General features: G+C 36.8%; 1 protein-coding gene across 2 annotated transcripts in view; it reads left to right on the top strand.

The window, feature by feature from the left end:
• VWA8 (von Willebrand factor A domain containing 8) overlaps positions 1-13,797 on the top strand; it is a 194,439-nt gene that overhangs the window by 63,995 nt on the left and 116,647 nt on the right. The window contains exons 15-19 of one of the 2 annotated variants that reach the window (XM_030036351.2): positions 5,177-5,345; positions 5,700-5,780; positions 9,072-9,187; positions 10,096-10,202; positions 12,254-12,360. In XM_030036351.2, the coding sequence (XP_029892211.1) occupies positions 5,177-5,345; positions 5,700-5,780; positions 9,072-9,187; positions 10,096-10,202; positions 12,254-12,360 (580 nt within the window). The remainder of the gene's footprint in view (positions 1-5,176; positions 5,346-5,699; positions 5,781-9,071; positions 9,188-10,095; positions 10,203-12,253; positions 12,361-13,797) is intronic. The other variant, XM_030036352.2, reaches the window with a different exon arrangement.

The following is a 13,797-nucleotide window of genomic DNA, read 5'->3' as shown; positions in this document are numbered from 1 at the left end:
ACATGGAGTACATATTTCTTCCCCCTGCCCTGCCCCATTTGGGTCAGCTTTGCTGTGCATAAGTGTTCTTGATTGTAGTGACTACTGGTAGTGTAGTTTGCGGTTTCTGTCTTCTGTGCTACTTCTAATAATTCATAAATACAAAACAACTCACTGTTACGCTCTGTCCCCTTAATTTAAGATTCGCTAATGAGGTGGCCAGATGCTGTTGTAAGTTACATAAGTACAAATATGTCTTTCATAATGGAAAAGAACAACTGGTAATGCTTTTTAGTAGACTACTTGGACTCAGTACTTTGTGAATGGAATTTTAAAACAGAATTTCCATTTACATCTACTTTAGAGAAAACTATTTTAAAGAAAACTTCCTAACCAATGAGCCAAAACTTCTGTAAACATTTTTTTTTTGTCTGCATTTGTAAAAGGATTTGACACACCTAAAGACTTACCCCATTTCTAAGAAGAGAAAAATCTGAGATATTAATGGAGAACTTTTAGGGAATCCCTTCTTCAGACAAGCAAGGTACAGTTTGTACTATGCTTTCATGCTCCTATATGAAAATATTTGATAGTAAAAAAAAAAAAAAAGATAATTTTTCACAGTTTTAGTGCCTTTAATTTTTAGTGCTTCAACAGTAATAATAACTCGTGTAGTAGAATAGAGAGGAGAATACTGCACAGTCCATCACTTAATTTCCAACCCTGATAAGTCAAGAGGTTGTTTTTTGTTAAAAAAAGGGATGATATTTCATATCACACTATGGTCTAAAGAAATCACGTGCCTCTGTATACAAATGTAAACGGTATTACAGTAGAGAATGTGAATATGCTTAAACCATGGCATTGTTATTAGCAGTGCTGGAAGAAGAAAGTATTGTTTGGTTTTCAGATTGTTTTCAAGTTTTGCAGGTTAAAACACTATTATTCATAAATCATATTTTTGGACAACTTCATTTAAAAGTTTTATTACCTTTGTAAGAGATAATAAAATATATTCTTACTTTAAATGATGTTAATTATTGTCATTGAGTTAGGTGTTCACTATTATTTCGTTACATTTCTACATCTGTCATGTCTACTAGCATTTTTCTGAGGAGGGCTTCAGACTGGTGGCTGCAATAGCTCTGTCAAGACTGACAAGTGCAAAGCAGTATGTTTGCCCTTGTGAGATTTTGGGATACTCCTTGGCCTGCTGAAAGCCTATAAACTACAAGGTAACTAGCAGTGGGCACAGAGTACTTTTCCCTCTATTCTTTCTTGTGCCAGTTTGGCTGTGCAGTTAAGTTAGCAAACAGTCACAGTAAGATGACATTCACTCTTTTGAGGAAAGTAAGTGTTTTTGTTTATGAGTTTGAGGGAAAGGAAAAAAAAAAGCTGCCCTTGAGAAAGTGACAGATGGTCCTTAAAGATCTCTTACATAGAAGGAAATTATAGCTGCTGATTTCGTATTCATTTAATGATTGTATGATTCATTTTCCTGAACAGGTTCAGAGATTAAGAGAAAGTGTGTTCAAGTACGGTGCATATCCAAGATTTCTGCACAGCATTTTTTCTGTAATCATCCATTACTTCACTGAGACAGATACTGTAAAGGTAGCACACAACCTTTACAAGACGAGCAGTGAAGTGTTGGTTTGTCTTATGATGCAATATTTTAACCTGTTTGAGTGGATAATCCCCCCCACAACACACGCACATACACACGGAGATGATAAGTCCTTGGTGTGGTGAGCAGAAAGGCAGCTATTATAGGAAAACCTAGAAGCAGATATATAATAGGATTGTTCAAAAGCTAAAAGAAGTCACTCATAATGCATGGGTGGTTTCAATGCCCTGCAGACAGTGGATTCTTTTCCATGCGATTAGGTTGAAAGGGAACACGCAGTAGATGAGACAAATATAAAATGTGGCAGGGAGTGAATTTAGCAAGCAATAAAAGCTTTTAATTGCTTACATTTTCTAGCTTTTAGTTCATTTTTTGTTGTGGTTTGGTTTTTTTCCAGTTTAGTGAATTTTTAGATAAAGTAATCTGTTAATTTTAGACGGTGGTGAAATTTAAGAAAAACAGCAAGAAAACAACAGTAGGTCATTGTGGTCCTAGTATTATAACAAGTCTGAACTCAAAATTTGATAGAAAATGAGATTTATTAAATCATGTTACAGGAAGAGACAACCAAAAATAGTTTGGTTTTGCAAGGTGGCATTAGGAATGCCATTCTGCATTTTTTTAAATTTTTTTTTTTTTTTTTTAGGAGAAGCATCAATTGTTCACAACCATGTGTCAATAACAAGAAAATCTTTCCCTAAAATCACCCTGAACAGACTCTGCTCTCATCTTCCTCTTGAGAGCAGTGGCGGTAATCCTTGGTTGGAATTAAACACTGGTGTCAAAAGAAGGACAGGAGAATGCTCTGCTATCTGTGTTGTCAGTAAATATTTAATAGACAGAAGGATAGAGACTATTCATATTAATCGACTAACACCAAATCTTCCCACTGTGTTTGAGGCTCATTAATTTAAAAGGTGTAAATTTTTAACAAGACACACTTACTTTACCTTCATCTGCAAAGAACACAATATGTCAAGGGTTTCTGTCTTATAAAATATAGCTCCATGTAGGAGCTCCATATTCTGTTCCTTTAGAGACTTGCTCTGTAATACAGTGGAACAACATCGAAGCTCTTCAGTTGCGCTGATGGAAACTGGCAACTTTCAGAGCATTGCAGGATTGAGTCATTTGTGGCATTTGCTTTAATAATACACTTAGCTTGACATTTTCAACATTGCAAACATCAGTCCAAACAATAGGCTTTTGAAGTAGTCAAATAGTTTTATTCTTGTTTACAAACTAGAAACCTACAGCAGTGATGTTGTGATATGTCCAAGTCTAGAGAGAGTATGTCAGTGACTTTAACTGATATCACCAAGTTAGCTTGCCTTGACTTTGCACCTCCTCTCCTCCCTCTTTTCCCCGTGCCCTCCCTGGCTCTCCCAACCATGCCCTTCAATTTAGGCAGTGATGTCGAGGTGGTACAAGAGAAATGTGTTCCCTTTACTAGGGAAAGCTGACTGCTTCTTGTGTTCTCTTAATGGTGTTGCAGAAGGACCAGATCGGACCTTTGAATTTGGTGGATTTCTGGAGGAGGGTTGTTTTTCTTGGCAATGCGGGGGGGAGCTAAGTCTGGAAGTATATGTATTTATCCTATCTAGGAAATGTTTTCTTCTATAATAAGGTTGGCTAATGTACTCTGACCTTCTTTTATGCTTAGTGACAGTGACATTCCCATTGGTTCCTCTTTCATGTGATGTTTTCAGACATCTATTTCTATTTTTATCAATCAGGGAGTAGCTTCTAGGCTTATGACTTTCAGCTGAGAATAACTTATGCCACCCCCGTGTTTGCTTTGATACAAGAGATTGTTTGCCATAATTGCTCTGTTGTATCACGGGTTTATTGTTGTGATGAACAGATGAGCCAACTACGCAGTAGATCTGTTAGTTTATGTTTAATGGTCATAGTCTGTCTTCAGATTTTCTTGCTTATATGCCATTGTTTCCCCCCTCAGTTTAACCAGGAAGAATACTTGCCTCCAAGTGTTCTGATTTCAAATGTAGTAATTTATATGGAAAATGACATGATAACAGGCATATCTAGCAATATAAGCTGTCTAATTAAATTTCACTTGCTTTTTCCAAATTAATGTCTCCTATTTTAATAAGAGTACTGTGAAATTAATTGTTGAAAACAGGCCCTCCTTGCACAATTTGACTAGCGTTTGTATCTGACTTGCTACTGTCTATTATTTCTGCTCCTTCTAGATGTCACGCAGTTGTGCCCATTGATGAGTACCAATGAATTCCCAGTCCAAAGAGGTGATAATATTACATAGATAAGGGAGACAAAAGATGTGAAGAAGGCAAAAATACCAAAAACCAAGGCAGCCGTCTTCTACTGCCCTAACACAGGCATCTAAAAGTTACATGTTTAAGTTTGTGTTGATCACAGTACGCTCCCATTATCTTCAGCAGAATCAAATAGGCAGGTGTCTAAGAGACTGTTAGTCACCAAATCCTGCTGTGTGAACTAGGGGACACTGACTGAAGCTAGCAGGTCGGTTCCATAAAGATTTAAAAAATAATAATAATAAAAGTACCTTTTACAACCGTGGACAGTGCGTGCGTTGCCGCAGGAAGTTGTGAAGGCAGATAGGATGAAGAAGTTCAGAAAGGGATTAGATGAATTTGTGGATAAACAGACATTAAAGCAAATAGAGATCTACCCTCGAATGTCCTTGAAGATACTATTGTGGGTGCTGGGAGAGTATGAGGGGGACAGACTGCTGGTAGTGGCTAGGCTTATGTGCTTTCCCCAAGGAGTATGTCCAGCTGTAGTAATCAGAGACAGATCATGTAGTGAGATGATTAGATTGAAGGACCCAGTAGGGCATTTCTTAAGTTCTTGTAAGTCTTAATGTGCCGTTGGAGGGACCTGTCTCCCTATGCTGACTCTAAAATGAGTCAAGGGTGAGGTGACGGGTTTGGTCTTTGAAGTACAACTTTCAGGAATATCATGAAGTTAAGCATATTAATCCTATGCCAGGAGTCTAGGTGATTTTCCAGGTGCCACAAAGGGCATCAGTAAGGGGAATGTTCCTAAACTGTTACTAAATCCAGTTCTTCATGGTAGCTAGGCCAATCTCTAGAGTGTCATCCTTTCTGTCAGTCTAATTGAGTAAAAGAAGTTAACTCATTACTGCAGCTCTGGTAGATCTTGTTCTCCCCCTGATTTGCCTGTGAGACATCCTGCTTTAGGTAAAGCACTTGTAAAAGTCCATCAAATGAGTGAGACGTGTCCATTTCAGACATACAAAGCAGTAGACTGTAGTTTAGTTGCTGGCATTTGTTCATCTTGAGGCATGCAGGTCCTGTTGCAGATGAGAAGAGGAGACTTGGGTATCCTTCTGCACATAAAAAGTTTGTAAATTTATAAAATTGCAAGTCACATTATGCAGTCTGTGTCTTTTTTTTTCAATAAAGTTGCATTGCAAATGATCTGAATAGACTGTGATATGATTCAGTACAATAATTTAAATTCTTTTTTTCATCTATTGTAAAAATGAAATTTTATGTTCACTGCTTAAGCCAGATAATGCATTTTTAAACTCTTTTTTTGCAGGTCTATCTTTCCTATCCATCCTTCTTTCAGAATAGTGGTCTTAGCAGAACCTCCTGTCGTTGGAAGTAGTACCCAACAGTGGCTGGGTCCAGAGTTTCTGACATTGTTTCTTTTTCATAATGTTCGCTCTTTAAGCAAGAGTGAAGAAATTGAAGTTATTAAAGAAATGGTAAGTATGTTCAGTATTTTAGGCACTTATTGACTATTGCTTATGGAACGTGATTATTTACTACATAAAAAATATTTTGCTATTTCAGTGTAGCATAAATGAGTCTTCATTTTCAAAGCTTATCAAAGCAGCATATCTGCTTATCTTTTAATGGTATTGATATAAATTAGCATTCTTATTGTGATATAAAATGATGCTGTAATAGAAAAATGCTCTTTGTCAAAGCTGTATTCCTTTTTGGTTAACATAAAGCAACTGCAGGTGCTGTATATGCTCATTGCATCTGGGTGTAGCTGTATATGGAATTTGCATATCTTGATCTTGCAGTAAGATTAATACTGTTTTTCTTTCAAGCAGATTCCAAATGTACCCAGTGTTGCTGTGGAGCAGTTGTTGTCATTAACACACAAGCTTCGGGAGACGAATGATGCCACGGTGAGCCTTTTTTTTTTTTTTTTTTTTTTTTTTTTTTAAATTTATTTTCTCCTACTGTGACTGTTTTAACAAAGGCTGGGTGAAGTATGCTAAGCTATAGTGTTATTTCAAAGGCTGCCTGATTGGAAAACCAGCCCCAGAAAATTATTGCTGGCAATTACTGCACTGCATACTGTAAACTTTTTTGATTTATGAGGTGCATTTTTATCATCTGCATAAGTAAAGCTTTTAGGAAATTGCCTGAGTCCCAGAGAAGTCAGGCAGAACAGTACACATGTTGTTGGTGGGTTTAGATACATGGCTCACAGTGAAACATGCTTGAGGTGTGTTTTGAATAGGTATGGATATAATCATGTATGTTTAATATTTGATGACTTTGCTTTAGTCATTGGAACTTTGATAGCTGAAATTCTTGGGGCTTTTTGGGCAATGGGAACTACCTAGCCATTACAAAATGCCAACGGGCAACAGCAAAGACTCAGAAAAGGGAAAGCTCCAGAACTCCTGGCTGCACTACTGCTCCAGGCTATTCTATTAAAGCAGTCTTGTCAAGAAAAATAAATTCTGCTGACATAGTAACCACAAAATTCTTTAAAAAGATACAGTCGAATCATGGTGAAAAGAAAAAGAAATTATTGCTATGGCAACTAAAGCACTGGATGTTTTTAATGTAACTAAAATGTAAAACATTTTGAGTGGAATCCAGCAGTTTAAGTGGTATGTAAATGTCATCCGTTCTCCTGAGTTTTTATGATTTTAACATGGGTAATAGTTTTTACAGTATTACTATTTAAGAAGCTGAGAGAGGCTGTTATGCTCTTCTGAGCTTAAAAAAAGTAACTGAAAAGGTTGTCTTTTAGGTACACCTTTGGGACAGTTTTGTTATTATTATCTATTTACCTTTCTACACCTAATATATAAATGGATTGTTTCTGACATACTTGGAGACATACCATGCCTGAACAGAGCATTACAAAACCCCTTTCCAAATATGTGGATGTCTATAGCGTTGTGAACTATCTAAATGAAGTGTAGGATGTTGGACGAGAAGTGAGTCACAGTATGGATCCAGGGAGGATTCTTGTAGATCAGCAGTGACATGAGACATGTTGGGAATAGCACACCTGTGCGGAGAGCTGAAATGTGTGCCTTAGGTATGTCAGGCTATTTATAGAGTTGCCTAAGTAAGCAAGCCTCTGCCAGAGATTATCCTGAAATATTAACCATTGTTTAAAGTGATTTTGTTAACAATAGAAGAATACCTGTAGACTATTCAGCCTGTGGGCGTTGTCTGCCTCATTGTAATTGTTTACTTGATTTACAATAGAATCTAGAGACCACAATGAAGATCCTGTTGAATTAGATGCCTCACAGATATATATTACGACTGTCACTAACCCAATTTTAAGTTTACAGTTGTTCAATATAAAATATTAAAAAAAAAAAAAAACAGGTAAGAGAAAAGAGGAAATTTTGTTCCCAAAACTTTAACTGCCAGTTGTAAATACTCAGAAGATGTGATACAGCTTTTCCTCTGTGGTCCTGTCCTCTATGCTTATTTATTTCAGTGCAGGATCTGATGCCATACATTATTTAGACTTTAAAACACCCATGTCCTTAGAGATTGGACTTACCAAGGTGGCACAATATATGAAGTACACTACCTCGGTTACTGTGCCCAGCTGCTGTTCTCCATCAGTGCAGTCCTATAGGTTGTGACTTTGGAGGATTGCTTACCTGCCAAAACTTACTCTACTTGGGAACCTTTCAGCTGTTTAAGATACTTTTGGAAAGAGAATATAATCTCCAAAGGCAGCGAGGGTTCTGGCTAGTGAGCATGGATAACAAGGATACAGCACTCACCCCTCTGCCTTGTCCATGCTTCACACATGGCTGAGTAGGTCTTGAAATAACACTTGAAATGCCGTCATTTACATCACAGTGTCCATAATGCTGGGTGGTAAACTGTGATGGTTCACAAGATGTTTCACAATCGTCAATGAAAGCAGGAGGAGCAGGAGTAGTAATCTTTGCATTTAGCCCAATTTAAATCATTCTTGCTCATTGCTCAGAGCTGTGCTAAAAAGTATTATCCTTTTCTTTCTCAGCATTCGAGAAGAGTTCTGTACAATTTCATGGAACTTTTTTTTTTTTTAAATATTATTGCCTGTTTGTCAAAACTGCAGTTTTCCAGGGGAAAGAACTGGCATTAAGATGTTTCTCATGCTTAAAAATTATTCAGGAGGGAAAAAAGGCTCTAAAATTCATGAAGTGTTGCTTTTCTCTATTTTTTTTCCCTGGATGGCAAATTGCAGGATTTTTTCCAAATTGAAACAGCATAATATATTAAGATAAATGTAGTGCAGTTAGAAATCATTTATATGAAGCAAAACAAAACATTTTAAAATTACCTAATTAAAATATTTCACTTGACCCAGGCAAAGCATGGCGTGACTTATCAGATCACACTCATTGTTGTGTGTTTCCTGCTAAAATAAGGAACCTATTTGTATTAGATACCTTCATCCGGTAGATGTAATTATAGAATGATTTCTTTCTCAGTCTTTATATCTCTCTTTAAATACATGGTCACATGTTTTGGTTTTTGTTTGTTTGTTTGTTTTTTAAATTTTGCTGTATTTGTTTGAAGTCTTCCTTCCCAGGCGTTGAATCATTTTTGTAACTCTTTGCTGAATCATGTCCAGTTTTTAGCATTTATTTTAACATGTGGACAACAGAAAAGGACACAGTGTTCCAGTAACGGCCCGCCCAGAAGGCGTGTGCAGAGGTGATACAATCTCCTTACTGCTGCCCAATGTTGTCTTGTTTATACGTCCAAGAATCCTGCCGGACCCTTTTGCCAGAGGGTTACATGTGGAGCTTTATATTCGGTTTGTGAAGAGCAGACAAGTTTTTAGGACATTGATCCCTTTACAGTGGCTAACCTCCTTGTTATTCTTAATATTGTTTAGTGTTAGGTTTTATATAGTGAATAAAGTTCGGTTATCAGCACATTTTTCTTCCTGTTGCTTATCAAGTGAAATCGTAAGGCTAATCTTTTGATGACATCATGAGTTCCATGGCAGTGAATTACCATAACAAATACAGAATTACAGGCTTGCAGATTAAAAAGCACAAGCTGCTGTAGGAGGCAGAAAGCACCTATGAATTAGGAGAAAAGTTGAAATAATTCCTTTTGGCTTACTTTTTTTCTCCTGACTTGTTCAGTTTAAATCCCTGAGATTCAGTTCCAGAGTTCAAATAATTAAACTACCTTGTATTTTTTAACAGGCACAGTCACTGGCTTCATCTTTATCTACTCGACAACTATTGCGAATTTGTCGTCGATTGTCACAACATCCAGATGAAAGTCTTTACTATGCTGTTAATAAAGCCTGCCTTTCCAGGTAGAAGTGCCAGTTTGGGTGGAAATTCAAGAGCTGCTTAGTCAGTTGCTAACATGCAAGATAGCTTTTAATGCATTTTAGTAGATAATACAATTGCTTTCTTGCTCCTTAAAGCCTGTCATTCCTTTGGAAGTATTTCTGTGGTATTCTTAAACCTAGGGGGTAAGTAGAAATGACTTTATACTCCTTTCTCATCTTTATGAAGATATTTCATTACGTTATATAAATTAGGTCACCATTATCAGCCTTACTTCACTGTCTCAAAACACTCAAAGTGGAGTTACATTAATGTCTAGTATGACTAGATGTTTGGGGGGGGGCTTGATTTCTGTTCTAAAATCTGTATCTAGAAAAATTATGAACATCTAGGTTTTTTGGTTGAGTTTTTTTGGTGTTTGGTTTTTAGTTCCCCCCCCCGCCCCGCCCCAAAGAAAGCAAATTTTAATTACCAAAAGGTTTGGAAGACTGAAAGGCCCTAGTTACAGACACCTCAGAGCTCACTCCTTCTCCTTGGAACCTGGGGTCCGAGTGAACTGAGTCAAGAGAAAAGGTATTTCCGAAAAAACATTGTTTCTATTGTAGTTCTTACTGGCAGTGGAATGAGGACATTACATACTTCAGTCCTAATCCATCCTACATTACAACCCTGTTGCAATATTCGATAACACCGAAGCCTTTTAAAATGAGCACGCAGCCGCAAATGTAGTTGATTGCCTATGGAAGAAGCTTAGTTTCGCTCCTTGGGATAAGTGAAATGTTGAAGACCACTTGAGTGTGAAAGGAATAGACATTCAGGGTTTGGGGACCAAGTAAAGCTTCATACTGATTTTTAGATTACAGAAAATACTGAAAACTTTAAAAAAAAAATTCCTTAAAATACAACCTCCCTATTATTTTTCTTAATTTAGGTTTTTACCAAACCTTGCCAGATCAGCTTTACATAAAAATCTGCAGGATTCTGGTATTGAGACAAGTCCGGATGACGTGAAGAAGCTAGAGGAAAAGGATTACACATGTAAGCTTCTGCCATCTTTTGTCCTGCTCTTCATGAATGTTACTCAGGCGGTTGAGCATATATATATATCCTCAAAATTAAATGTAGTTTTCTCCAGTTATATCCCTTTGTCTTTGTTCTATCAGAATGCATTGCTGCTCTCGGTATGTTGATACTTTTGTATTGTCTGCTGTATTCCCAGCTTGTGCAATTCTGTTCTCCATCATGTTTAAGTGTTTCCCAGTCTGTAAGATGGACGGCCTCAGGCTTTCTTGGACTGCCTTTTTTTTTTTTTTTTTTTTTTTCCTTTATTGGCCTTCCCCCTCCCCCCCCCCCCATCACTGATAACTACTATTCTGTACAGTTACAGCCTTGGTTTGATCTTAATATTTCTCTGCTCTGTTTTTTACCATCACTTCTTTCTCTCTGCTGTTAAAATCAACCTTTTTCTCATTGAGGCTCTGGTAAAAGTCTTGGGTTCTGTTTTGCTTTCATTCTGGCACACACTTCTTTGTTAGTTTCCCTTCTTTTTATTCTCTTTAAATTGCTGTGGTTGTTACATGCTGCCTTTATCAAGCAGGTCTTTGTTTCTTTACCTCATCCAACTTGTACTCATTTGCAGTAACCTTCAGTGCTATGCATATATTTCTGCTTCTGCCATTTTTCTCACTTCTGCATGACCCCTGGTCTTCATGCTAGCTGTATATCTTTTCATATCTTCCGTCAAGCAGCATACTTTGAGCAATTTGCTGTTTTCCATTCACTAAACTTCTCCTTTACTCTACTTTGCCAGTGTTATCTCTGCTGTCATTTTTCTGTGTGTTTCTTCTCAGTTTTGTGATGTATTTGATGTCTCTGTTTTTACTGTTACATCTTTGCAGTAGTAAACACATCTTTGGTTTTAATTAATAGGGATTCTGGTTTTATAGATTTTATTTATGTGTGTGTGTATATAAAATATGTATGTAAATACAGATATATTAATGGATCTGTTATATACAGTATAAAACCTGTATGTGCAGCCATATGTAGGTGTGTACACATATACACACACATACGTATGCAGCCATCCATGTATTATTATAGCTGTATTTGCATTTTTTGTATATATAAAATAATTAGAACTCTTGCCAGTTGTGTGATGCTACCTGCTTACCATTCTGGTTTTTTAATCTGGACACATCCCTGGAATTTTCTTTATGTTTCTCTGTTTCATGCAATAAAGATAGAACCATATAGAATAGTAAGTGAACAACTAAAAACATCTGTCTAGAAATGAGGCTATTTTCAGTTTTTATACCATACCAGATTAAGAAATTAGTGGCAAAAAATTATTACTCTTTTATTGCATGATATTATTGTTTACACCTAGTTGTTATTTTCCTAAGGACAGAATTTATGGTTCTTTTGAACTAAGAAATTTTTCTAATGTACTTTTTCTCTCAGAGCTTTCCTTGAAGGTTATTTCAACGAGTGTAAATTTAGCCAGTTTTCACCAAAACGTTAACCGTGTCCACATTCTGGCATTAACCCGTTTGAGAAAAAATGCAATGCTGAAAGGGAGAATCAACAGTGACTCTCTACTGTTGTGGGTTGGCGCTGGCTCTCAGCCGAGCACCCACGCAGCCGCTCGCTCACTCCCCTCCACACCCCAGTGGTACAGGGAGAGAGAATAGGGAGAAGGAGAGTGAGAAAACTCATGGGTTCAGGAAATGTAGCCTAATGATATTAGCGATATTCCGATAATAAAATGAGAGTATGAAATTAAACCAAGGCAGCGGTCACAACTTCTGGTTTCTTATGGTACTTCTCCCATCAGATCACCTATTCATCCTTTATTGTAATAGACATCTTTGCAATTTTAAAGAGAATTCAAATTCATGATAATGCAACCTCTAGTTAACGGATACTCTTTCAAGCATTCTCTTTCTTTTAGATAGAAATAATTTACTGCAAGCCACAGCCTTGTTAAAATTTGTAAATTGTCACTTGCAAGTGTTGGGAATTGATTGCATGTCTGCTCAGAGGATGCTGTAAGTAATGCATTTGCTTGTTTCCTGAAAAATGTCTAGGTGAAATAAACAATGGGATTCTGAAGATAGGGTCTGTGACGATGCCGATTTATAATTCAACTGAGAAAATGAAAGTGCCTGATGTTTTGTTTTATGAAAATGCACAAGTAAGTACGAACCTCTGGCTTCTGAGGTACAAAAAGTTTGTTAAATGTGTATTAATGTGCATGCTTATATATATTAAATAATGTACTAACTGAATTTTAGTTTCTGAAGTAGTTTCTTTAGGATCTGATGCTCATTTCAGATGTGTCTTCACCATTGCTTTGTGAAGAGATTGTAACAATCCTGTCGAACATTTATAAAATATGAAGTAACAGCCACTGAAACTGAATTGTATTTAGAATGATTTGATCAGATGTTGTGTTGAGGGATTTTTTTTTTTTTTTTATTTTTTTTTTTTTTTTCCTTCTTCTCACTGCTGCTGGACTGATCCACTTTTAGGGCTGGATTATCAATTCCATCCTGAGACTTTGTGCATGAAGTTGTACCTGCCTTTTATTAGAATTAACACTGCATGTTTGAAAAGCAAGGCAAAGAGTAATTAGTTAATGAGTTATTAGTTAATTGGCTATTAATTATTTAATTAGTTTAGCTTATTAATTAGTCATTAGTGTTATTAGTGTTAATTCATAGTAAAGAGTAAGAGTAATTAGTGAACACAATAAAAGGGAGTAATTAGTGAACACAATAAAAGGGAAGGGGTTGGTGACTAGTTTTTTTGGTTTTTGTTTCCCCCCACTCCTTTTGTAGAGGTAGGTGTACTGCAGCTTTCTTCTCCACCTAGCGTGGAAGCCTCAAACTGTCAGACAAGGGTATCCTTAGCAAGACAATTACCCTCTGAGTTACCTTTAGAATATTTTGCCTCTGAAATGCAGCACTGATAGCGTGATAATGTGAAATATTTTTCTTTTAGGGGCCTGATGTGGGTTTGCTTACTTTTCCTTTCCTATTATTTTCTCTTCCCTCGCTTGCCATTTCTCCACAGAAAGACTATGCTACATGGGTATCACCTACTGAAGGTGATGACAGGCTGTGCAAGGGGAACAGATGACAGTCTTCTTCATCTTCCCCACTAACATTTCATGTGAGATTTTGTTCTGTGTTGCCATTTTGGTAAAGTACTTAATTCGGGTCTGTTGGAAATGAAATCCTGAGTCTTGCTAGGACTTATATCTGTATTGCTTTTTCCACCTTCTTGCTCGTAGCTTCAGAAAACTGTATGCAACCTGTGTTCTGATATTATGCATCTGTTTTATTTGGGCAACGTCTGTTAAAAATGCTGCAGAGAATGAACTGCTCTGTATCTGTCCCTGGTAGCTATGCGCTCTGAATGCCGAAGGAAACAACAACCAAATACCAGTCAGGATAGCTGTTCCCATTTCTCAATTAATTCTACTGTCATTTTCTGTATTACTAGTTTGTAGTTCAGTCATTCAAGTGCTGTAATGATCGTTTAGCAAGACCTGCTGGAGAACAAATTTGATTTATGAGTCTAGTGCAATACTTCCTCTCCGTTATCTAAAAATTACAGAAATAAACTG

The sequence above is a fragment of the Aquila chrysaetos genome, chromosome 14 (assembly GCF_900496995.4).
Source record: "Aquila chrysaetos chrysaetos chromosome 14, bAquChr1.4, whole genome shotgun sequence".
Taxonomy (NCBI): Eukaryota; Metazoa; Chordata; class Aves; order Accipitriformes; family Accipitridae; genus Aquila; species Aquila chrysaetos.
This window is presented reverse-complemented; position numbering and strand designations above follow the sequence as displayed.